Source organism: Stegodyphus dumicola, chromosome 12 (genome assembly GCF_044657685.1).
Source record: "Stegodyphus dumicola isolate Sdum_Otavi_A_Nest chromosome 12, ASM4465768v1".
Taxonomy (NCBI): Eukaryota; Metazoa; Arthropoda; class Arachnida; order Araneae; family Eresidae; genus Stegodyphus; species Stegodyphus dumicola.
In genome coordinates, this window is record NC_140779.1 from 74,021,013 (window position 1) to 74,047,314 (window position 26,302).

General features: G+C 34.3%; 1 protein-coding gene across 9 annotated transcripts in view; it reads right to left on the bottom strand.

Moving 5' to 3' along the window:
• The window catches only part of LOC118183057 (calpain-B-like), a 207,537-nt gene that overhangs the window by 83,135 nt on the left and 98,100 nt on the right, over positions 1 to 26,302 (bottom strand). For all 9 annotated transcript variants that reach the window (XM_085806582.1, XM_085806581.1, XM_085806579.1 and 6 more), the window contains one exon: positions 1,515 to 1,584. In XM_085806582.1, the coding sequence (XP_085662708.1) occupies positions 1,515 to 1,584 (70 nt within the window). The remainder of the gene's footprint in view (positions 1 to 1,514; positions 1,585 to 26,302) is intronic.

Below are 26,302 nucleotides of genomic sequence, written 5' to 3' on the forward strand. Positions count from 1 at the left end.
ATGGAATTTATACAACTAATCAAATTTTTTTTTTAAATTTAGACCAGCACTTTCAGAGAAACGGTGCGTAGTATCAAAATTATAGTTTTGAGAAATCTTAACTGAAATTCATGTAAATGCGCATTATTTTCTTAATAATAACTACTAATTCTCAACTCTGGTTTTACGTGAAAAAAATGTGATTGCTCCTCGCCTTCCCGAAAAAAAAGAAAAGATCACGCGAAGGCGCGAATATTAAAATTTTTAAATATACTTTTTAGGTATTTATAATTAGACATTTAAAGAGGATTGCACATATCATCATTATAAACTGAAACTACAAAAAATAATGAAATCACAATTTTTTTTACGATTTCAAAATTTAATTATAGATCTAAAAGTTCTTACGACAGAATCACAATAACTGGTAGTTTTATACAGATACAGTGTTTAATTAAAAAACAATCACGCAAACAAGAAAATCAGAATTTCAAAAAATCTTAATTGAAGAAGAAATTCCCCCGGAATCTAATGAAATGTACACAAAATGCTCCTATATAAGATTTTGAATAAAGATATAGTTACGTACAATAAAAAAAGTTAAATTATTATCATATGAATCTCCATATAAGTATATTATTATCACCATATGTATCTATCCATACACGGTGTGGTTCAAAAATATCTGGCAAAAAATGTAAAGCTAGGCAGAAATGTCTTTCTTAAAGAGCTAGAGGGAATAAAACACACTGTACAGTTAACGTTACTATATGTTTCAGAGAAGAGATGCCTTTTTTCAGGGAAGATTTTTCTAAAGGAAATTGATTTGTATTTACGTTAGAGATGGAAAAAATATAGAAATGCCCAGATAAATGATAAATTCTGGTGAACGGATTAGCTGCATGAATGTTTTAGTGGTTTTCTCTGTGCGTAACGTTAATTTGTGAGAGAAGGGGGGGAGCAAATGGCGTTGATTTAAAAGGAATCATTACTTCTGCGAATAAGATTGCCTCAGAAAGCACGCGTTAGATTCAAAAATCGGGGAAGGGGTGAAAGGAGCTTTCTTTGCGCATAAAATAAAATGGATAACTATTAAGTAATTCCCGAACATTTCTGTTCCGCAATTTTTATCCTGAAACAGCATTTTCTGTACATAAGGCTGTTATGTCCTATAAAAGCTTAGCCATCCCTTGAACGGCACAGCAACAATATGGCATTATTATACGACAACTAAGGAGAGGGAAGGACCACCACTTGAAAAGTGGGAATTTCTTTCCAAAGTCGATTCCAATAATAAAACACATTGAGTTCTTATGCCAGCTCTTCGGCGTCAATGTTATTGCTGCGCGTGATTTCTGAGTCCCTGTGGAGTTTTTGAAGTACAAAAGGACATCCTCACTCAAATTGACAAAAAGTTTTTGGAACGCGAGCCAAATAAAATTATAGAGTTAATTAATCTCATTTATTTGCTAAATTAAATCAAGAAATATAATTACTGTAATTATACGTATTGTATAATTTCAAAACTAGCTTACCGAGTTCACCTTGAACGACGTCGAACCTTGTAGCACCTTCCACAAAGAGTCGTGGCTCATCGCACAGCTCCTGTTTTGCATTCAAAATGAAGATTAATACTGTGTTCCAAATATTACTGTAAAACACAGCTAGGAATACATATTCTCATATATACCAGCATAAGTTACAAGCAATTGTACAATACATAACCTTTTATGTAATTCATATAAAAAGGAGGAAATTTCGAGAAAAATTGCAGAAAAATATTGCAAAGCCCTAGCTAATATTCTAGACATACAGTGCGTTCGAAAAGTAATTACTGCTACGCATTTCACGACATGCGCGAATACAGCAATAAGTAAGAACGATTTCCCCTTACAGTAGTTTAGGATTTAATTACAAAATTAGCAATGCGGCAGACCAATGAAACGGCATCAGAAAAAGCGAACAAAAATAAACAAATAAAATAATAAATCTCTATGTTTTAAAATTATATTAAATGCAAATAAATAAATTAAATTAAATTAATTAAATTAACTGACTGATTAAGAACAATTTCACTTTTCAAATTACAACAACACATTGCTGATCAGTGCAACAAATTGAAAGAAGTGAAAACAATGCACGCATTTCTTAATAATTTTTAATACCTTTTTCAAGTTGCAACAGATTATCTCTACATATAATAAAAAAAAGAGTCTGTCTGTATGGTGTCTTTCGTTCGTGTGGCGCGTAAGCTAATAGACCCAGGACTACGAAATTTGATACGTAGGTGTATCTAGACAAGAGCCAGTGCATCTCCCAGCGAATTTTTCAAAATTCGAATAAGATTTATTTATTTATTATTATTTTTTTTTTTGATGAAATCGCAGCATTTTGAATAGTTTCATTCTTTTAGAAATGGGGTTTTGGCAACAATTTTTCATTCAATGCTTTGTACACTGGACTGCTGACTGTTAAAAATATGATATAAAATGCTGCTTATATTCTTTTATTTTTGGACATGCAACACGCACATCGCAATCTTCTTATTCTGACGCGCAAGTGTCTCGCAAAGCACACAAGAAAGAATTTCCCTCTTTTTTCCCATCTCTCTCTGTATTAGCTAATGGCAAAATATTGTTTGTATACTTTGAATTATGTCATCCACAAAGCACAATTTTGATTAATTATTGCTTTATGATGATAGTTTCATTCATTTAGAAATGTGATTTTGGCAACAGTTCTACATTTATTGCTTTGGAACTGTCTGTTGACATTGGAACTGTCAGCTAACTGCTGACAGTTTTCTCTTGAAAATATGAGATTTATAGCTTATTTCATTGTAATTTTTTTATATTATGTTTTAATTATGTATAAGTTTAATTATATAAAACGTTTTGTATGATTTTTTAGGAAACAAAATTCTTAACTTCCTTTATACCATTTGAGTTTTTAAGTTTTGTAACAGGAAGTTGGTTAATTTATTTATTAGGATAATTAATATTTCTATTAAGGTACATTGCTTATTTCATTGTAATTTTTTTATATATAATACATTTTTATTGAAATTTGTGTTTTTTACTTCCTTGTACGAAGTAAAAAGGAAGTATTGTAATCGCGAAAAATTTCGGGTATCATATTTCAACGAAAATACCGATTTTAACCCCTATCCAATGCAATTTAATGATGTTATCCGTGACATTTCGCATGTAAGGACAGAATAAAAGACTCCTTTCCCCCAAAAAAATTATAAAACTGATTTAAAATGAATTCTGAAGAGAATGTTTCGTGACATCTGTGCGTACGAACGTATCTCGCATAACTCAAACACGAGTAGCCTCAGAACATTGAAATTTTGTATGTAGGACTGCTGTAACATGTAGATGTACACCTCGTATTTTGGTTGCAATCGGCCGCACTAAAAGTATATAAATAATATATATATATCCACTCTGTTACTGCTCAGTTTCTTTTTTCTTATACGAGGGCCATCCAGGAAGTAGATTACGTTTCCGTCTGTGTCCGCTAGGGGCGGGGCTAGCGCGGCCATCTTGGGTCAGAGCGTTGCGCAGCTCAGTCTGCATCTAGCCGTGCTAGTGAGAGGTTCGTGCTGTGCTCCGTTCAGATACTGTGACGGTTTGAAATGTCTGCGTTAATTGAAAATCCCGCGAGCTGCGAGGTGCGCTCAGTAATAAGGTTTCTGACTGCAAAAAACTGTAAACCGATAGAAATCTATCGGCAGCTTCGTGAAGTGTATGGGGACAACATTATCACTGAAGGTGGAGTGCGTCAGTGGGTCATAAGATTTCAAAATGGCCGAACCAATGTTCACGACGAAGATCGAAGTGGGAGACCCAGCATAGTGACCGCCGAACTTCTCGAAAAAGTCGATGCTAAAGTCCGTGAAAATCGAAATTTCACAATAACGGAACTTTCTTTGAGTTTTCCACAAATTTCGCGAAGTTTGTTGCACGAAATCATCAGCGAAAAGCTTGGTTACCACAAGTTTTGTGCAAGATGGATTCCAAAAATCTTGACAGAGGACCACAAAAATAAGCGAATGGCTGCAGCGTTGAACTTTTTGGACGCTTACCATAAGGATGGTCACTCTTTACTCGATCGCATCGTTACTGGTGACGAAACATGGGTGAAACATGTGAACTGTGAAACGAAATTGCAATCAATGCAGTGGGGGCACACAAGTTCTCCCCAAAAACCCAAGAAATGCATGCAAACAATGTCGGCAAGGAAGATGATGGCGACTGTTTTTTGGGACAGAAAAGGTGTAATTTTGGTGGACTTCCTGGAAAGAGGCACTACAATAAACTCTCAAAGGTATTGCCAAACTCTCCAAAAACTCAGAAGAGCAATTCAAAACAAGCGCAGAGGAATGTTGAGCTCTAAGATCTTGTTGATTCACGACAACGCCCGGCCCTACACGGCAAATGTCACTCGTAAAGTTCTTGAATCTTTTAAGTGGGAGTTGTTTCCTCATCCGCCGTACAGTCCCGACCTGGCACCGAGCGACTTCCACCTATTCCCAGCAATGAAGAAGTGGCTGGCTATGCAGCGTTTTGATGACGACGCACAGCTGCAAGAAGAGGTAACGAAGTGGTTGAAGGCGCAGGCGGCCGAATTTTTCGACGAAGGAATTTCCAAGCTCGTACATCGCTACGATAAATGCCTTAATTTGTATGGTGACTATGTAGAAAAGTAGTATTTGAGTGTGGCTTTCATCTGTATATAATAAAATTTGTTTCCTATACTTTGTTTATTTTTTTATTCCAAAACGTAATCTACTTTCTGGATAGCCCTCGTATGTTTGTAAATTGTGCAATTTTTTATTTAAAATGATTGAATTAAGTTGTTCTTATCTTTCGGTTAAGGTTTTTATGCCTATAATAAATCTGCATGGAATATTTGTAGAATTATCAACAATTTAAAAGTTGTTTTAGTGCAGCTAAGCCTAATGAATTTTGCGATGGCGGACATGTTTGTTTACATTTTAAACTTGGCAAAATAGCGGATTTGTTGATCTAGAGAAACTAAACTTCGCAACAACAAAGATAACGCCTTCTTTTATTATTGCGAATTAAATGATGCTTAATATACTCTGGAATTTATTCGAGGAAATTCCAGTGTTTCAGGTTTACTTCGTAAATTTTAATATAGATATTTTGAGTAATTATGTAGTTTTTCCTTGTCGGGAAGTGAGAACTGAATTAATTGAATGAGAAATACTGGATCGTCTGCAAAAAACTGTTTCTTTTTTGTTTTGTTTGCTTAATTTCTTTTATACATCGTTTTAGATTTATTATAGTATTTGAATAAAACATGTGGCAACGATTAGATAATTCTTCAAATGATTCAAATTTATATGCATTCTGAGTTATAATATGGACGAAATGCAACGCTGTTAAGTGAATCTAGCACCAGAGTGTCGCAATGGTAAACAAATATAGTGAATTTTAAAAAGTGCATTTATTCTATTGTCTTTTATGCGTTATCGACGAATCGATTATTTTTAATTCAATCCAATTAGTTTATATGAAATGTAAGAAAAATGTGTATAATTTAATATTCCGTGCAAGGAAGTCATTTGGTGTACACATTATTTATTTTGATAAAGCTGTTCTACAGAGTAAAATTCTGTGCCGTTTTTAAATTTCATGTTGGGTATTCTCTTTAGACATTTTTCTGGTACATTTAAGAGCCAGACGAAGGCTGGCCGCGTAGCGACAAGTTATTTATAAATGTCAAAAAGGTACTGTTTATAACCAACAGTTTGTAATAATTTATACATTCAGTAGTGATAAATTATTTTTAAATATTGTTTATAACATACATAATTGATACTTCTTAAATACTGTGTACTGTATACTTCTTAAATACATAAACTGATACTTCATCCACAATTATTGCAGTTAAGGTATGTGCCTACATACGAAGCACTTTTTTTAAATACATAAAATTTTAATTAAACACACATGTTTTTGAGTAAGATGGGATATAAAACTATGAATTTAAATGGGATTTTATAGAACGTTTCATTAATTTTTTAAATATAGACAATATTTAATAAAATTTTAGTGAAAATTTTCACTTACGCCAGATCTCCTATAATAGATTCTAATGAATATACTTGAACAATCTTTACACAGTATATAAATAACATACTTACCTGTGTTCTGTAGCAAAAGATTTGCTGTACTTATAAAATTTTTTGAAATATTATATATGACAAAAATATATATATGACAAAACGTGGTACAAAAACTCAAAATTAAAACAAAAAAAAAAACTCCTCTTTTCTTCAAAATACTGTCAATAAAATCAATAAATAAATACAAAGAGGTCAGATTTTAGTACAGAACACAGATAAAGATGAATAAAACATTTTGGCAAAATTTCATTTCAATATTCTAAATACATTTTGAGAAATTAACGTAATCACAATCAAAAGTAACGAAAAACACAATTTCTCAGAAAGTGCATTGAAAGATTTTAATACAGCACAAAAAATTTTGCAGCCACTTTAGACCTTTAAAACTCGCCGTATTTGTATATTAGGCCCTCTTTTACCAATTCTTAAGCAATTTTGATTTTCTTTGACCCAAATCTTTAGCATTTTCTGCATAACTTTGTTGCTTGTAAAGATTGGCGTTTCGAGTTCTGAATTCGCTGTTTGTCTATTTCCATGTAGTTTTCAAGCATAATGGGATTAATTTCTATTTCTATATACCTGAAAATAGGTAAAAGTCCTAAATATCTTGAATTAAATAATAATACAGCAATATGTGCACCTAAAAGCAATGTTTTCAGTTGGACAAAAGTTTCTTTAGGTAAAATAATTCTCAAATGGTTATTTAAAATGCTATAGGTGAATATCTATAGGTGCTATAGGTAACAAGCTATAGCTGAATATTAATCAAAGATATCAACTAAAAAGGTTCCCCACGAGGTCGGTACTGACTCTCTGAAGGTCGGGAAATTTTAAAGGTGCTCAGTGACGATCGAGGTTCGATAGCTAGATATAAATAGGCAAATGATCGCCAGAATCAAGATTCTATCGGTTAAGAAAATCGTCAATATTCTCTTAGCATTCGTTTTATACTTGTATTTTTTATGTATTTTGGTTGTACGTACTACCATGGATTGAAGACCTTTATTCTTCAATAATTTTTATTCCTAGTGATCCCGAATTTTTTTTCAAAAACATTCAAATATTATTTAGATTAAGATTACGGCAAAGCACACGGGTCTGTCTGCCCAAAAGGAGGAGTACTTTTGTGGAAACGCTTTATGAAATAATAATAGATAATAGTTACACATACAGAAAAGAACGGAAAAGCTAGCTCATTTGCCAGGGCTTGAACTGCTATTGGATTACCAGAGTTCAGCCACTTGCCGCTTGGTCACTGGTGGGCAACCTAAATATAATATTACAGGTTTTTAATGACTATTCATGAATAATGAAAACAGACATGTTCCGCCCGTCTTTATATTCCCCCCTCCCCCAAATGGTCAGATATATGCCCATTCACGTAATCGACAACTTAAAATCAATTTGCACACGAATGAAGAGAAGGCAGAACGAAAGGCAGCACATGAGTCTAACTGTTAAACTTTCGATTATGCATTCTGTGTGTAAAGATCGTGACTTGTAAAGATCATGACTTGTGAAGATCGTGACTTAAAGAGAACGTGAAATATAAATAATAGGACAAGAACTTGCATTTTACGGTGTGGCAACAAGAAGAGGATTCGAAAGATTTTTATATATTTTGTTTTAGAGAGTTTAAGATTGGGAGTTTTTTTTTTTTTTAATAGTTGTAAGAGTTTTAACTGCAGTAGTTAAGAGTTTAAAATTTTGAGAGTTTAGAGCTGCAGTATTTATTTTTTTTGGTTCTGTTTTAAAATTTAAATAAAGGTATTTTGTTTATTCTGAAAAATTAGCTTTATTCTTCCTACAAGGTTCAATATTCATTATATTGAAATAAGGAAAGGATCTTTACTGGCGCAGTCGACAGGATCGGAGTTTCCCCGCATATAATTACGAACCAAAATAACTCAGGTGAGAGCTCAATTTACCTTGGAAACGTAAAATAGTTAATTAAGATTATGAAAAGTTAATTATTGTTTCCGTCATGGAATCTTAGTTTATTTACTTGTCAAAGTAATGAATACGCCAGTGTTCAAATGTAATTTTCAAAGTAATGAATACGCCAGTGTTCAAATGTAATTTTCAAAGTAATGAATACGCCAGTGTTCAAATGTAATTTTCAAAGTAATGAATACGCCAGTGTTCAAATGTAATTTCGTTTGACTCGCCAGAGTAAGTGAACAACACATTAAGTATTGATTCCACTGATTGATTTTCGTGCCGAATAAAATTAAATTCATTGTGAATTATATTTAAATAGAAAAAGAAAAGAGAAAAAAAATTTTTATAAAACTAAGAGTCTATTGGCTGAATAAAATCGAGACATGGCTTTTATGGGACGTGGGAAAAAAGAGGATTTGCTGGCTTTAGCTGCTGAATTAAAAATTCAAGTAGATCCAAGTATGAAAATCGTGGCGATAAAAAATGAAATAATTCAAAGTGATACATATGATGAAGCATTTGCTAAAGAAGTGTTTTTAACGATTATTGAAGAGAGGAAAAGAAAAGAAGAGGAACAGCGAAGAAAGGAGAAAGAAGAGCTTGAGGAAAGGCGAAGGAAAGAAGAGATTGAGGAACAGCGAAGAAAGGAGAAAGAAGAGCTTGAGGAAAGACGAAGGAAAGAAGAATTAGAAGCACAGCAGAAAAGAGAGCAAATGGAATTTGAATTGAGGAAACTCGAAATTGAATCTCGTGTTCGACTAACACAAACTCCACCAACAAATGAAAATGGACATCATAATTTTGATTTAATTAAGCTTATTCCCAAATTCAATTTAAGACACGATGATATTGTGATTTATTTATCCTTATTTGAAAGACAAGCTAAAAGGACAAAGATTGATCCTAAAGATTGGGTTTCATGTTTATTGACTTTAATGCCATCTGAAATCATTCAATTAATTGGTAGGGAATCTGAAGAAAATTTTGAAGATTATGAGTACATTAAGGCCATTTTATTGAAGAGATTTAAATTAAATCCTGAAAGCTTTAGAAAAAAATTTGTGATGCACCAAAAGAGCGCTGAAAAATCATGGAGAGATTTTTGCTACGAAATTACAAGTTATTTTGAAGAATGGATCAATGGTCTTGAAATCACAAATTTTGCCGCGTTAAAAGACTTGATTATTACTGACCAAATTAAGAAAAGAGTACCCTATGAAGTAAGAGACCATCTTCTTGACGACTGGGCGAAATTCGTTTCTCCAACCAAATTAGCTGATAAACTTGACGAATATGACAGTGTTCGTAATATCTCAAAACAGAATGGTGGTAATCCATCAGCAGACAGAACTAATAAAAAATGGCAACCTCGTTCTCCACTTCCAGAAAGAGCTTTCAGAAATAAATCGCTGTACGCTGAAAACACGCCAAGAGTGTACCCATCCCGTAAGAGTGACGAACCACAAAAGACTAATTTCAAATTAACTTGCTATAATTGTGGAAAAGAAGGTCATACATCTAAGTTATGTACCAAAAATCGGATACCAAGAAGTGCTTCTGCAACAGCACAAAACAACTTAATACAAACACAAGCACCCCTAGCAGAAAACGAAAAACCAGAAGTGCTAACTGCCAAGATCTCTATTCCTGTCTCAAAATCAGTAGACGTATCTAGAAACATAGATGAATTAAAACTGGTCAAAGTTAAATGTGGAGATATTATTCTAAATGGAATCGTAGACACGGGAGCACAAATTTCAGTAGTCCGTGAGAAATTGGTTGACAACATACCTTGCGAAGGAGAAAGTAAAATAGAGATATCTTCTGCTTTTGGTGAAAACGAAATTACTCCACTAAAGATTTTCCAGATGAAAATTGACGATGATTTTCACGGTAGAGTGTCCATTACGTGTGCTGTTTCAAAAAAGCTAGTTACCGACTTGCTATTGAGTTCTTCAGCTTATGAAACACTCTGTGGAAATATCGAACTGTGGAACTGTGATCGTCATTGGGATGCATCCCCCTTAGAGTACAAAGAGACAGATGATAAACCCTCACCAGTTGAAGACATTACTACAAATTTGGCTGTTGTTAATCAGATTTCCCAAGAAAACATAGAGTCTCTGAAAACAACGAACAAGGTAAGACTAGAATTCAAGACACATCAAGAACAAGACGAAACTCTGAAAAAATGCTTTGAATGGGCAAATAAAAATCAAAATTCATATACTTTCGATGATGGCATATTACTTCATTCCGAATATATCTGTGGTGAAAACATTAAGCAAGTTGTATTACCTTTAGAAAAAAGAAGGGAAGTCCTAAGAATGGCACATGAAATCCCTCTTGCCGGCCACCTCGGTGAGAAAAAGACAATTCAACGAATCAAGTACTCATTCTTTTGGCCTACTATTAAGCAAGATGTTAAAAAATTCTGTGAAAGTTGTAAAGAATGCCAATTGAGGAGAACAGTTACGTACAAAGATCGAATCCCAATTCAACCTATTGTTAGGCCGGAAACACCCTTTGAAGTATGGAGCGTGGATTGTATCGGGCCATTAGAACCTCCATCCAGGAGAGGTCATCGGTTTCTGATATGTGCTGTTGACCTATGCACCAGATGGGCAGAAGCCACCCCTGTCAAAGACATAAGTGCGAAAACAACATGCAACGTTTTGATGAGGTTTTTTACTCAAACTGGATTTCCAAAAGTGATTTGTTCCGACCAGGGAACTAATTTCACAGCCAAACTCACCCGAGCCTTTGAGAACTTACTTGTTGTGTCTCCACGATTCTCCACTCCAGGACACCCCGAGAGTATGGGTGCTGTCGAGCGTTGGAATAGAACCTTAAAAGAGATGATGAACAAAAATATCCAAGAACATGGCAGAAACTGGGATTTGAATCTTCCCTATCTCCTGTTTGCCTACAGAGAAGTGCCACATAGCACCACTGGTTTGTCTCCCTTCCAGATGGTATATGGAAGAATACCACCAGGACCATTATCTTTGCTGAAAGAAATATGGACAGGTGAACGTAGCATTCCAGTTACAGCTTCCCGTTCAATTGAAAATTATCTACAAGACCTTTTAGAAAAATTAAGAAAAGCTCATGACATTGCATCAGCAAATTCCAAAATATCTCAAGAAGAGTACACTTCAAGATACAATTTACGTTCTCAAGAAAAGACTTTCAATGTTGGGGACAAAGTCCTCGTGTTAATGCCATCATCATCACATAAATTGCTCAACACGTGGCAAGGACCAGCTACCGTGATCAAACTTACCAGGCCACACTCTGCCAAAATCGAAATGGAAAACGGAAGTATTAGGGAACTCCATATAAATAAGTTAAGGCCATATATTGCTCGTGTAGATCACGTTGGTATCATTTTTGACCAAGATGAAGAGTTTGGAGATATCCACTATGCACCAGCAGATCTTATGAATAAATCTGCTGATGATATCTGGACCCATTTACAAAATTTGAAAGGTGACTTAAAATATTACCAACGGGAAGGACTATTTAAAGTACTAAAATCTTATGTAGATGTTTTCAGTAGCAAACCTGGTCAAGCCAATGTTGATGGTCATGACATCAAGGTTACAGAAGGATGTAATCCGAAAAGATTGAGGCCCTACCGTGTTCCTGTTTCACTTCAAGAGGAAGTCGATCGTCAAGTTAAAGAACTGCTAGAATGGGATCTTATAGAACCCAGTGACAGTAACTGGGCACATCCTATAGTATGTGTTGCAAAAAAGAATGGCGGCGTTAGACTGTGCATAGACTTCAGGCTTTTAAATAGCTTCACAATTCCGGACGCCTATCCGATGAAGATTGCTAAAGATTTACTATTCGAAATAGGGAAAGCCAAATTCATAACAGTTCTCGATTTAACCAAGGGATATTGGCAAATTCCTATGAAAGAAGAAGCTAAACCCTACACAGCATTTATCACTCATTCCGGCCATTACCAATGGAAAGTTCTCCCTTTCGGTTTGAAAAATGCTGGAAGTACCTTCCAAAAATCGATGGATAAGGTGCTTGCAAACCATAAGAACTACTGCCGTTCATATATTGATGATGTGGCAATATTTTCTGAAACTTGGGATGGCCACCTCTATCACATCGACCAAGTGTTTCAGACACTGAGAAACGCAGGTCTAACCGCAAATCTAGAAAAGTGTGATTTCGGAAAGAGCCACGTGAAGTTTCTAGGACATGTAATAGGTTCTGGCACTCACTCTCCAGATCCTGAGAAAGTAGAAGTCATCAGAAATCTGTCTAAGCTTACCACTAAAAAAAGAAGTCAGGAGTCTTTTAGGGCTAGCAAGCTACTATAGGGATTATATCCCAAATTTTTCTGAGATTGTTTTACCTCTAACAAACCTTACAAAGAAGAGTGTTCCAAATAATATTCCATGGGACTCTGAAAAAGAAGCAGCTTTTAACAAACTTAAAGAAGAGTTGATTAAAATGCCATCTCTGCATACTCCGGACATCAGCAAGCCCTTTCAACTCTATACGGATGCATCTGCTTTCGCAATTGGAGCGTGTTTAGCTCAAAACGACGAACATGGCAAAGAAATGCCCATAGCATTTTTCAGCAAGAAATTAACGCCCTGTCAACAACGATGGTCAACCATCGAACGAGAAGCATTTTGTGTCATCGAAGCCTTGAAAAAATTTGACACATGGATTTTCGGTGCCAAAGTGCAGATTGTGTCTGATCACAATCCCCTCACCTACTTGACCCAAAGCGCCCCTCATGGTGCTAAACTGTCTCGTTGGGCCTTAGCGTTACAACGGTATAACATGACTGTGACATACCGCAAAGGAAGTTTACATGGGAATGCTGATTCTTTGTCAAGGTTAGCTGTTAACTCTTTCTCTCTCAATGAACTCTGAGCAACATTGTCTCTACGGTGACGAATGTGCTTCTTGTGGGGAGACTTGTAAAGATCGTGACTTGTAAAGATCATGACTTGTGAAGATCGTGACTTAAAGAGAACGTGAAATATAAATAATAGGACAAGAACTTGCATTTTACGGTGTGGCAACAAGAAGAGGATTCGAAAGATTTTTATATATTTTGTTTTAGAGAGTTTAAGATTGGGAGTTTTTTTTTTAATAGTTGTAAGAGTTTTAACTGCAGTAGTTAAGAGTTTAAAATTTTGAGAGTTTAGAGCTGCAGTATTTATTTTTTTTGGTTCTGTTTTAAAATTTAAATAAAGGTATTTTGTTTATTCTGAAAAATTAGCTTTATTCTTCCTACAAGGTTCAATATTCATTATATTGAAATAAGGAAAGGATCTTTACTCTGTGATCGAAAGTGTATCTTTCAATATGTTCCACATTCCCTTAAAGTTTTATCCTATCAGTTTTGATCTTGTGTAGCGTAGGAACGACTCAATTAGAACTTTTACGATCCCTTGGAAATTCTCCACTTCTTAATCAGACTCTGAGATTGGGGTCAGCCAGCCGATCATCAAATTTGAAAGCTTCGCGAAAAAGACAGTTGAAAGATGGACAATTTAGTTTTTTTTTTTTTTTTTTTTTTTTTTTTTTTAAGAAAGAAAATCTGAAAGGTTTCAGATTTCAAATTACTTCCAAAGGGGCGATCTTTTCACGTTTTGTCTGTTACCTTTATTTATTAAATATCACGTTCTTCGCACTTAAATCATAAAATTCAGTTCAAGAGCAATATCGCAAAATAATTTTAAAATGAGCATATCTTTAGAATTTCCCATATGCAGTCTCTCGCGCTGGAGATAAAAATGTTTTTTCTGTACAACGTTGCCATTGCTCGCTTTGAAATCCTTGAGTTGTTAATCAAAAATTCGTCAAAAATTAATTAAAAAAAGTTTTACAAAATATGAAATTGATAATAAAACAAATTTCAAATTTGGGCTTCCAGATGCCCATATTCGCAGGAGGAGTACGTTATTCAAAATTTGATAGCTCTAGGTACCCTTGTTTTATCATTGTACGAGAAACATATATATATTTATGCAGATTCTTCATTATTTAATTTCTTTAAATATAACACAGGGCAATAATATTTGGTGGCAACAATTTGAAAAATGAAACAACGCAAAATGCCAAAACAAAATTAATAGTCCTTATGAGCAAATTTCCCCTTTGGACTTTAAAAGAAATGTTTGTTCAGGATTCATGTGTTGCTGTATATTTTCTTTCCCCCCCTTTTTTTTATTTATTTTTTTTTATGTTGTTTTGTTCTTCTTCCCCTCCCCCAATGTGTGTGTGCATATCGAGTTATGAAAATATCTAAAAACAAAATAAAATTTAATGTTTGTGTAAGATAGTTTTCGACTATATACAAAGATGAGCTACAGTATTGGTTTAAAGATGATTATTAGAGATACCAGTTATGTGCATATGGCAGTGCGCAGATGCTACAAACACCGTTCATTATGCTAGTCGTAAATAGCTGCTGTGGCAAAGCATTGAACTGCTTTGGTTATTAATTATCTTTTTTCTGTTTTAGACGATGTTGGTCATTTTCTCATTTTTGGATTTTAGAAGCCAGCCGCTGCATCGACAAGCCACTGAAACACAAAATGGTGAGGGTTACAGATACCACCTCCTGGACACTGGTTAATGTTTTTAATTCGGAAGCGATTTAGATACAATTCGAAAAAACTATATACTATTAGCAGATAATATATTGTTAACATTATTAAGTGTTTTTTAAAGCAGGAAACAAAAAAATCAACACTATCCTCGTCGGGATTCTAACCACATATCTTCTAGCTGCCCGCTAGACATACTAACCAGTTATATCACAAGAGAACGCGAGGAGGAATGCAATAACTGATTACATTCTCCTTCGCTTAAAGGAAAAACGCAGTTAACCAAATCCAGATGTCACAAGCTACACTGGTGTGCAAAAATTAAGGACGAAGTCGAAAAATTAGCATATCAGCTGAACGAAGAGGCAGAGGACAGAAAGACCAATCAGGAGATTAAGTAAGATGATGTACGGTAGCACATGCACATATATTCAGGTAGACGTAATGGGAGAGTGTCTGAGTAGTATAAAGCATGTTGTCGGTGTAAGATCAGTATTTCTGGCAAAGAGATTGCACGTCGTATAGCAGTTAAAATCACACCGAGTTGCTGCCTCAGCGAGAAATGGCGAATAATCAATCTGTTAGACGACATCTGGATGCTTTTACCCGAGGTCGAATCACTGGGAAGTTGGAGGAAGGCCGCAGTGTGACAAGTGTGGCTGCAGAGTTCGGAATTGCTCACAGCATCGTTTCACGACTTTGGAGACAATTTCAAACTACAGGAAGAGCTATCCGAGGGTTTAGTAGTGGTCGTCCACGAGGAACCACCCCCGCAGATGACCGGTATATTGCCTTACAGACCAGAAGAAACAGGCGGCAGACAGCGGGAGAAATCGCTAGACACACGACACAGGCGACTGGACGACCGATATCGCGTTTTACCGTGGCCAGAAGACTGCACGGTGGTGGTCTGCACGACGCCCTGTACGGTGTGTACCTCTAACGCCTGCCCATCGGAGAAGGCGTTCTCTGTGGTGCCGGGAACACCGGAATTGGAGAGACAATGAATGGGGACGAGTACTCTTTACAGATGAGAGCAGATTCAGTCTGAGTAGCGATTCTCATCGCATACTCATCCGGAGAGAGCGGGGAAGCCGCAATCATCCCTCGAACATCATTGAAAGGGACAGGTATGGAGGTGGCGGTGTTCTCGTTTGGGGAGGCATCATGCTTGGTAGTCGTACAGACCTTCACATCTTCGACGGAGGTTCAGTCAACGGGACCCGTTATTGTAACGAGATTCTTCTTCCATATGTGCGTCTTTTTAGAGGCGCTATGGGTCCGCAGTTCCTTTTCATGGACGACAATGCACCATGTCATCGCACAGTAGCTGCCAAACAGCTCTTAGAGAGTGAGGATATTGAACGTATGGATTGGCCGGCACGATCTCCGGATCTCAATCCCATCGAGCATGTATGGGATTTTCTAGGCAGACGCTTGGCAGCTCGTAACTTACCACCAGTAACGATCCCGGAGCTTCGATTGGCGCTGCAATGCCTCAACAAATGCCTCAAAACTCATTGACATCCTCATTCTCAGCATGGGCAGACGCTGTGAAACCTGCCTAGCAGTCAGGGGAGATCACATCCCCTATTAAAGACGGATGTTTCTTGCTGGACACCCATCACAGGTTTTGGCCTTCAGTCACATTGCGCTCCATGCTACTTTTTCAATAAAGCTTCTTTTTATCCCTCTGATTTCTCTTTTAGAAAGTGTTGCTTACATTACTCATGTCCTTACGTATTGGGGATCTTACTGTATTAAATGTGTTGATTTGGAAAGCTTTTGTACAAAGTTATATTTAAAAAACCGTCTCGTCCTTAATTTTTGCACACCAGTGTATATTGTTCATCCCATTTTTATTTCGGGAGTCACTGTAAGAGAGGATCAGGATTTTCAAAGCAGGAAAGACCAAGTTTGAACTCATAGATCTACTAGCTGAACATAGTAACCACTTACAGTACCAAGAATACGTTAATTCCTTGCAGTGTTGAGAATGCTAACTAGTTCTTTCTGCAGTATGGGGGAATACCTAAATGCGTAAGCATATATATATTTCCGGATCCCCTCCTTCTTTTCGCAAAATTGTAAGAGCGTCTTTATTGGTTAAGGGAGAAATTAAAACAAAAGTACGTATTAAAAGCTCCAAACATAAAATAAATTAACGCTGAGAAAATAAAATGCAAATGCACAAAGTAAATGCGAAACAAAAACCTCATACCGGAAAAGGGGGTACTCTTAGACGGGCACATTGTTAAATTTTCAAGTAACAAAGGAAATGAATTTTGCGTTAAATAAAACTGCATACGTTATGAATCTTACTAAAGTTTGCAAATATTAATTATAATTAGTTACATACGCTTCAATATTCCTCTCTGAGCCTATTGAGGGGAAAAAGATAAGTGAAAAACTATGTTTTCCTTGACAAGTTAATATATCAGTTTTAAATGTAGAACATGATTATCAAATGGATTCCAAAATTTATTTCGCTTAGATAGGAATATGGCAAAAATTCTTTCCCCGTGAACAGAGAAAACTGACGAGGAAGAGAACACTCTTCTTGCTAAATGACTGTACGTATACTTTATCATTTAAAAATAGCTTTTTCTCAGAACTCTTTCAGTGCACACAGAAACTGTCATCCATATTTTCTTCTCACTTTTTATTTTCTTCAAACTTCAAAATGGGAGCGTCAGTTGGAAAAATGTTTCAAATATGTTTCATTGTTTGAAAGCCACTCGATACAGAAAACGCTTTTATCCTCTAAAAATGTTTACTAAATTATCAAATGGGGTTCGCACTGATATTTAGCTTTAATTTATCTAAATTTCTTTAATCAAGCAGAATAATTTTCATGTCAAAGCATGCAGGATTTTACTCTAATTAATCAGGTTTCTTTTTACTTCTTCTGTCCTGTCATTTCTACTTCTATCGGTTTTCCTCCATGACGCAAATTAGTTAATGTATTTAAGCACAGCATGTTTGAGATTTTGTCATAGCTATCGCTGACCGTCACGCTGTTATTTCTCTCTGCAACTGTAATTCAAATTTAGCTTTGCTAGCCAAAATTCATTGTGAAAGTTTGAGGACCTGAGTCAAAGCTTACGTTCGGGTTTTACTTTGTAATTTAATATTTAAATTTTTCTCGAGCATTTGTTTTAGAATTCTTGCAATTTAATTGCAAGACTTAATTTTTTGCTATTACATAGGGGAATGTAATGTAATATACGAGTGTGCTGCAACTCTCCTGGCCGATAATAGACGGCCTCATGCAAAATTCCCAATATTGTCATTTATAAAGTTCATCAAATCTTTTGCAAATCTAAACTCTTTCCTGCAGCAATAGAATTCCTTTATGTTACCATGTTTCATCCTAACATGTCGCAAAAATATGCAGTCTTCGACGAAATGTCTAAGCACTGCAAAAACTACAAAGACTATTATTTTGCAAATTAAATCCTTTCAGGTACGCCGGGAAGCACCCGTGCCCAGCAATTATTTGATTATAAACGAAATCATACATCATTTTCTTTTTTTTAAAAACTCCAAAGTTCAACAAATAATCTTTCCTTTTTCCCGAAATGTTCCATTTCTCTTTCCAGCAAATCATAATAGATTATTGCGTAGGGTATGTAACCGTGACCCTGACAGGCAAATAATTGTTTTAAATCTTCTTCTGAGTTTGTGTTATTCTACTTAGAAGTTACTAAAGTGACTTTCTCTATTAGCTTCTCTTTTTTAGGTTAATTGGCACATCTCGAAGGCTATCTGTCTATATGAAGGGATGCCGGCGATTGAATCTGGGTCGAACTACTAGCGTTTAGCAACTAAAAAGGTCGGCCTTATAGTTCCAGAAATTCAGAATTGTTTGGATTCGTACAAATATAATGAACTACTCTCAAATTAAACAATAGTAATTGGAATCTTTTACGCGTTTACTGTCAGATTAAATGAAATAATTAAGAGCATTAAAAATTTAATTCCTCTTACTCATTATTGTGAAGAAATGAAATATATTGTTGCGTGCGTTAAAAGTTCGTAATAGACTGAATGCACACAGAATCGATCAGAATTTGATAAAATTTATTTTGTTTTATCTAAAGAAACACTTCACAGTTCTGGAAACTTCTACAAAAATACTCGTACAGCTCTTTACAGTATCACAAAGCAAAATCAGTCGTCATACTTCAAACTACCAAAAAACGTTAAACACAACGCAAAAAGCAAAGCGCATCTAAAGAGCGCTGCTAACACGGAAATATCTCAATACTCCGAACTCACCCTGAACTAAACAATTAACAACTATAAAAGTTAATAATTTACTACGGAAAGCAAGAAATAGTTGAATATTTTTTAACAAGGGGAATTAAGAATTGTTAAGGAGTTTTTATTACAAATAAAAAAATTACATCAATATTTCAAATGCAGCCATAATTTTAATTAAAATCGAACGTTTGTGCAATTAAAATCTATGATTTTGTCTCTGGAAACTTGTTTAAATTTGTAAAATATAATAATAATACAAAAAGTAAAACATAAATTTTATAAACCATTTTTTTTCAAAACTTTTGATCATGTTTCTATTCCATTTGTCACTGGTAAGTTACTTACTTAATGCACAGTTATTTGCGTTATGATTTTTACATATGCTTTGTATAGTAAAGAAAAATACAAGGGGATCGATGAAGAAAACCATTCTCTTAAAGTAGGTCTTATACAAGAAAAGGGTTGGGAATTCCTACTATACTTCGTATGCGTAAAAGGAATATGTCAATACCCACATTTCGCCCCATTTGGCATTTTGCCCAGACTATTCTCTTTATTTCATTTCTTTTCCTCACACAAGGATCTCCCACGATTTATCTCTTCATAATACGAGTACCATTGTGTAAAATGAGGGTATTGGCATAGCTATAACACCAGTATTAAGAAATAAACAGATCACATGCATAAAGGTGACACGATTCCATTTTCATCGACATATTTATCAAACTAATTTGAATAGTAAACTAAAATACAACTTGCATAACGACATCCCTTCTAAAGCCCCGCACACAGATCTTTAAAAAGATGTCAATTTGCATATGCCGGGTCAATCTGTTATGCCCTAACATAGTGATCTCAAATTGCATGCGGGCTGAATGCAGACTTGAAAAGAGTGGACGAGCCAGACTTTTTTTTTCGCAAAATGAAAGTTTTTAATTTAAAAAAAGAGAAAATATTTAATTAAATTTTAAATTTTGCTTAATAAATATTTATCAAAGCATATTTAAAGAACAACAATAATAATATAAATAATAAATGTAAAATATTAATTTTCTCTTTAAATTCTTAAGTTTGGTACTTGCAAGACATTTTTGTTAATACACTTTGTAATTTAAACATATTAACAATTTATTAATATTTAAGAGACACTTTTATTTTAAATACTTTTAATATGTTTAATAAATCGTTAAAGAACTTACTTTAATTTTAATCATAAATATACAAATTCTGAAAAATTTATAAGTTTTCAGAGAAAACTTTACAAGTGAGAAGAAACTTGAGGATAAGTAATGACAATCCAGTCACTTTCTCTTATTTATCAGACTTTTCTTTGGGATATAAATTAAAACACATATATTTGTATGTAGATAAGTACAAACGTTTTTATTTCTTACTACAGATTAACATTTGATCGCATTTCAAATCTGGTGAAGTTTTTAGCTTTGGAGAAAAATTACTAGAAATTATCCTCATCACATATTGTAGATGCTCCAAGGTCAATCGAATTCTTTTCTTATTAAATTTCAACTGCGAAAGAGAGCTCCTCAATTATTAAGGTATTCCAAAACAAAGCGATCATACTTAGTGCTAATTTTCATATTTATTTTATTGAAAAATACAAATAAAATTAATCAAATCTTTTAATATGATTTATTCTAAATTAATTAGATCAATTTAGTTCAAATTAATTATCTCAATTTATAGATTTTTTTATTGAAATGTACTCTTAGATCGCACAAAATTTCTTCGGGATTGCATGCGACCCACCATTTTAAGACCACTGCCTTGGCGTACACAGTTTAACGCTTTCAGAGTATTACATCATTACGCACTAACCTTTAACCCTTTTATATGGCGAGGGGAAAAAATCAAAGTTCAGTGTCTAAATTAACAAAAGTTTCTATCGCTACATTTTACATTTATTTGCACTATATGCACTATCGGGTAGAATGATATTATGAAAGAAAATTTTTATTTTCTGACTGCCTTTATATTTTATAAAGGTTGTTTGAGGTTAAGTTTACTCATTGTGATTCCAGAACTGGTTTCTATGTGATCCTCTTGTTGCTGAAATAAGGATCCCACAGACACACTAGTCTATCAGTTCCTTTTCCCGCTGAACTCTCCGCAGTAGCAAAATTACCATCGACATGATTTTAATGATTAAAAAAATATACAATAAATTTTAAATGAAACTTCGAATTATGATGTAGAGGAAAGGAAAGCTCAATCAATCAGTTTAAAACACTTTACGATTGAAATGTCACTTCACTTCCAAATCTCCGATACAAAAACTTCATACAATAATGAAATTAATCTAAATGATTACTCAACATAATTTTTTATGTGATTTATTTATCTGAAATCTGAGAAAAACGTTTTGATTCGCTGAAGATGATAAAAGTCACTTAGCACTCTTAAAACGAATTAGTTTTGAAGCACGTAACCACAGTTTAGCTAAAAGCTATATATTTGAATGCTTTGTCAAAAATGAAGCGCATCAGCGGCCCAGTGGTAAAGTCGCTAAACACTGGTAGTTCGGTCAGAGGCTCGAATCCCAGCTAACGTGCTGGCTGCATGCGTTTTTTTCGTGATTTTCCCCATGTGTAACGTGTATACGAAACAGTTTCCCTTAGAAAGTCCTCCATGATGGCATCCCTCCCCTTACGCGTATAGCTATTGATAGTTTTGCCGTAATTAAATAAACCAAACCTTGTCAAAATGAAATGTTAATGCATTTAATAACTATTTTTTTCTTTTAATGGACTTAAGCTCGTTTTCTTCTCGATAAGCTGAGAAAATATTCGTTTTCTTCTAAGCTGCATGCTGTGACTAATAAAAAAAATCGAGATTATTGAAATAAGCTTTCAGAATTATTGACACATTTGTTTTGAATTGTTCGTAGTATAATGTCTTACAACGAATTCGTCTTAAAATGGTTATTTTAAATGGAGTAGTTTTCCTACATCTCAGAGAAATCTTCCGCCGAGAGACGTAATTTTGACGAGAACCACACCTTATTTCTATCGATTTTCGCTTACACACAATAAAGAGAATTTAATGGGAGATAATATTTTGTAGCAAGCTTCTATTTGCCTGGTTTGGTCATTCTACTATAAACTGAAAGAAGATACAACAAGAATCTCAGACAAATAACAAGAGAATAAAATAGGTACGTTAAACATTTAACGGTTTTATTAGAACAAATACAAACGAGCGAAACTAAAATAAATATTCAGTTATTATGAAGTCCCATTAATAGTTTAAATTCTCCCGTTTAAAATTATCCCAAACATAACCACCTGTTGTGTGTTCACTGTTTCTGTAAGTGCTAACGCTTTTCAATTAATTTTCCGATGTGATTGTTGAACTTATTTCACTTCGTCAGATTCTGATTATTAATACAAGATACGTTTTTTCACTGTTAAATTTCTTTGTGTCATTATTTAGAAATCTGGTGTTGTTTTGAATTTTAAGTTATTTCGATTATTTAGTGCTAAACAATTAATTATAATTAGAAGAATGAACTTCGTTTTTGACTTTGAATATAAAGCATACGGCGCGCGGGCTACAAGCCAATTCATTATCCCATTGGAACTAGCGGAAAAATTGATTTAAAAATAGAAATGGTACAGCAATAATGTCATAAAAATTAGTAAGGTATATAATTCCGTTTTACACTTCTTTTGCAATATTTTCTCTCCTACTACTATCATTTTTATGGAATTGGCCCATTTATCAACAATAATACAAAATCACTTTCGTCCATGAATTCAAACGAAAAACTTTTAATCTCCCTTTTCATAAAAGAGAGAGATTATACATGGTTATCTCGGCAAATTTTTTTTAAGTCCGAAAATCCAAGCATTTGCAAATAAATAATTTTTTAACATTAAACAAAGCAATAAGTCAAACGCGTGAAAATACCATCGACCTAGCGTAGAAGCCTGAGTATGCATCCGTTTATGTTGTATGATTGAGTACTGCCAGTTACTAACTTTTACCTAAACCTAAAATAAATTATTATTTTTCATTATAAATTAATAGCCACTCCTTTTAACATACAGGCATTTTACAATATACTATTCTTTCTTTTAAATAGCGCAAAAGAATGATGCAGGAGCAGAAATTTCGCAAAATCGCACAGACATAAATTTTAATAGCACAGTTTGCCAAAAGTTAGCACATTCGCGAAATATCAAGCGATCTGGCAAACATTGTGTTCAAATCTTGTCAAACTCCACTGCCTTGTTACGAAAACATCTTGACTGTGCTACGCTACACCGTCAGCTAAAGGCTCTGTTCCTCTCCTCACTGTGCATTGAATTGAAAATAGAAGAGTCCTTTTGCCCTGAACTAGGCATGGAGCTATTGTTGTCGTGGCTTATCTGACAGCCACATCAGAACAAGCCCACGAAATTTATCGTGGCAAGGAGTGCAATATTGCTGCCTTGCCACGATTGCTGCCTTGCCACGATTACTGCCTTGCTGTTGACAAGAGCCTTGAGCACCATACAGGTGACAGTACGACTTTACTTAGTTCCGTCATCAGTTTTGATGGAAAGTACCCCGCGGGGGGGATGAGTCCGAAGGTCTCCCATTCCTCTTCCCCTACCACCAACCAACCCCTCGAGAGGACTTTCAGCTCGCCATAAAGAGTGCCCTCATGCCGCGCAGACACCGAACATTTACAAATATTCATGCCTTCTCCGAGATTCAAAACCGGACCCTTCGGAACGGCAGTCAAAGTCGCTAACCACTATTCCGGCTGGGCGGCAATCCTACCATGAATGTTGATATGGTACTTAATCATCAGTTAATCATTAATTTAGCATCCTACAGCGCATTCTCTTTACGTGCTTCATTATTTTGTGCGAACAAAGTCCGAAATCTTTTGAGAGTAATTTTAAATATTGTTAAACTAGACAATCTTACAGGTTTATACAGCATATGAAATAGGAAAGTGCAACTCATCAAATTTAAATGCAAATAGCGTTTTTCCAACTCGGAATGCTCCAACCACTTTTAGACGAATTTTACATAAATAACTTTTATGAAACATCTTTTTTAATAATTCGGTAATAGTTTTTCTTTTTTTTTTTAATTTTATTCTTTTCTTTTCTTTTCTTTCTTTCTTTCTTTTTTTTTCTTTTTTTTTTCTTTTTTTTTTTAATGCAAGAATAAATTTGTTCAAACTACAATACGTTTTAGATCTACAAATACAATACATTATCTAATAGAAAGAGAAACACGCCAATACTGGTATCGAACTATTCGCAATGAATCTGAGTTTAGCATCACCGTAACATTTTTTTCTGCTTGTTTGCCTCCCCATTCTAAATCATGTCACCCTGCTAAATAAAAAATGAGACACATTCGCCGAAGTGCTCAGTTTTGCGTGTACCATCTGAGCTATTTTCCGATTTTTTCCAATTAAAACAAATGTTTTATTGTTTCTGTAATTACCAGAATTCTGTTAACAGAAACATTTATGTCTATCGCACTATCGAAATTCGTGCTTCAGAGTCTTAACTTTATTAGGACGTAAAGCTTTTAATTTTTAAATTAAAGTCTCGCTTATGTAACTGATGCTGATTCATTTCAACACAATATGGCATTTAGTTAGCTCCATTGTTCTTTACAATGAAAAACATATAACAGAAAAATCCAGAAATCAAGAATTTTTTCAAATTTTTAAGTTGTTATTTTCTTTAAAGCAAGAGAAATGAATAGACTACACCACTTGTGCCGAAGAACTGAAATTCCAGACGTTCTTTCAAACATCTGCAAAGGGAATTTCATCTCATGAAGAGCGTTTAAAATTTCATGAAAAATATTTCTCGAACAGAGGTTCCATTCAGCAAATGACCCGACCATGACTAATTTTCTAAACTAGGTGATAAGAATAACTAAAACTTCATACTTCCTGAATCCGATTTGTCGTTTCGAAAAACCTCGATCAAAAATATACTTTTTTTATATATAGTTGAAGATGTCTTATTAAATGGATGCTTCATTGCAATAGAGTTGGCCACATTGCATCTTTAGGCTTCACCAGAAAGTGTTATATTTACGCAAAATCTTTGTATTAAGAATAGTGAAAGAAATAATTTATAATAAACGAGTAAGAACTTTGCAGAGTTTATGAAAACTACATCAGAACTATTTTCATCAATTTGCTTCTAAATACGGATTTAGATCCCTGTTTCTGAATACCTCAATAAGCATTTTACTGAAAAATCTTCGATTGGCCTATTATACCAAGCTTTTAATTCATAGTATTTTTCGTGATATCGTAGGCAATCAGCATTATTTTGATGTAATGTCCTTCAGGTTCATTTGCAAAATTCTCATTTTTGTTAAACTAATTTAACAATTTATATAAAAGTATGAGAAATATAAAATGTTGAAAGAATTAAAAAAAGAATTAAATTTAAAAGAAAAAGAAAAAAGAAAGAATAGAAATTAAGAAAAAAGTTTAAAAGAAAGAATGGAAGTGTAAAGACCAATGTCGCATCTCTCTTCAGATGCATACAGCTTATTATTTTTGTTTAATTTTTATAAATATAATGTAGAACTTTGTGTAATCCTAAATTCTTTGGGCTTATGTTACAGCTATTGTTAAGCGAAGTTAAATAAAGTGTTTTCTCCTTACATATTAAATTTTCAAAATGAAATGCGCATTTTATTATAATTACACAAGGTAATGTTTTCTAATTATTCGTTTGCGACATTTTCGAATGGAAGTATACACGTCGTGCTAGTCAGATTCTACGCAAAATCCTATTTATTTACAACGAAACCATTAATGCAGCTTATTCTAAGACACTGATGCCAAAATTCTGAACTATGTACACAACGCATGGTTTACTCCTTCCAATCAAGATGTGTTGCCAAAATGATCAACATAAATTAATAACCCATTTTATATTCTCTGCTATATGATATATTCAGCAATTTTACCATGAAAATAAATTTTCCAACATTTTAGTATCGTCATTTTGGATCTCTGAGTGGCATTAATCTAGAATGCAAAAAAAGCTAGCTCTACATCATATCTTCCCAAATCAACATTTTCTGTAACAAAAACATTGAAATCAAGAACAAAAACAGAATTCAAGAAAATTTCATCTTCAAGAAAGTTGACTATTGATCCATATTTATAAGACTATGGGAATGCACCAAGATTATGGATTCTATGCAGTCGACTAAGCTTAGATATCAAACCAATAAGTTTTTAATATAGTACTATTTTAACAATATCACAAAAGGATTTGTTAAGGTGTTTTGCGCTCTCGCTGAGCTCGCAGTCTACCAGTCTGCTGTTGAACTCACTCTTACCAGCTTTATTATTAAGCACCCT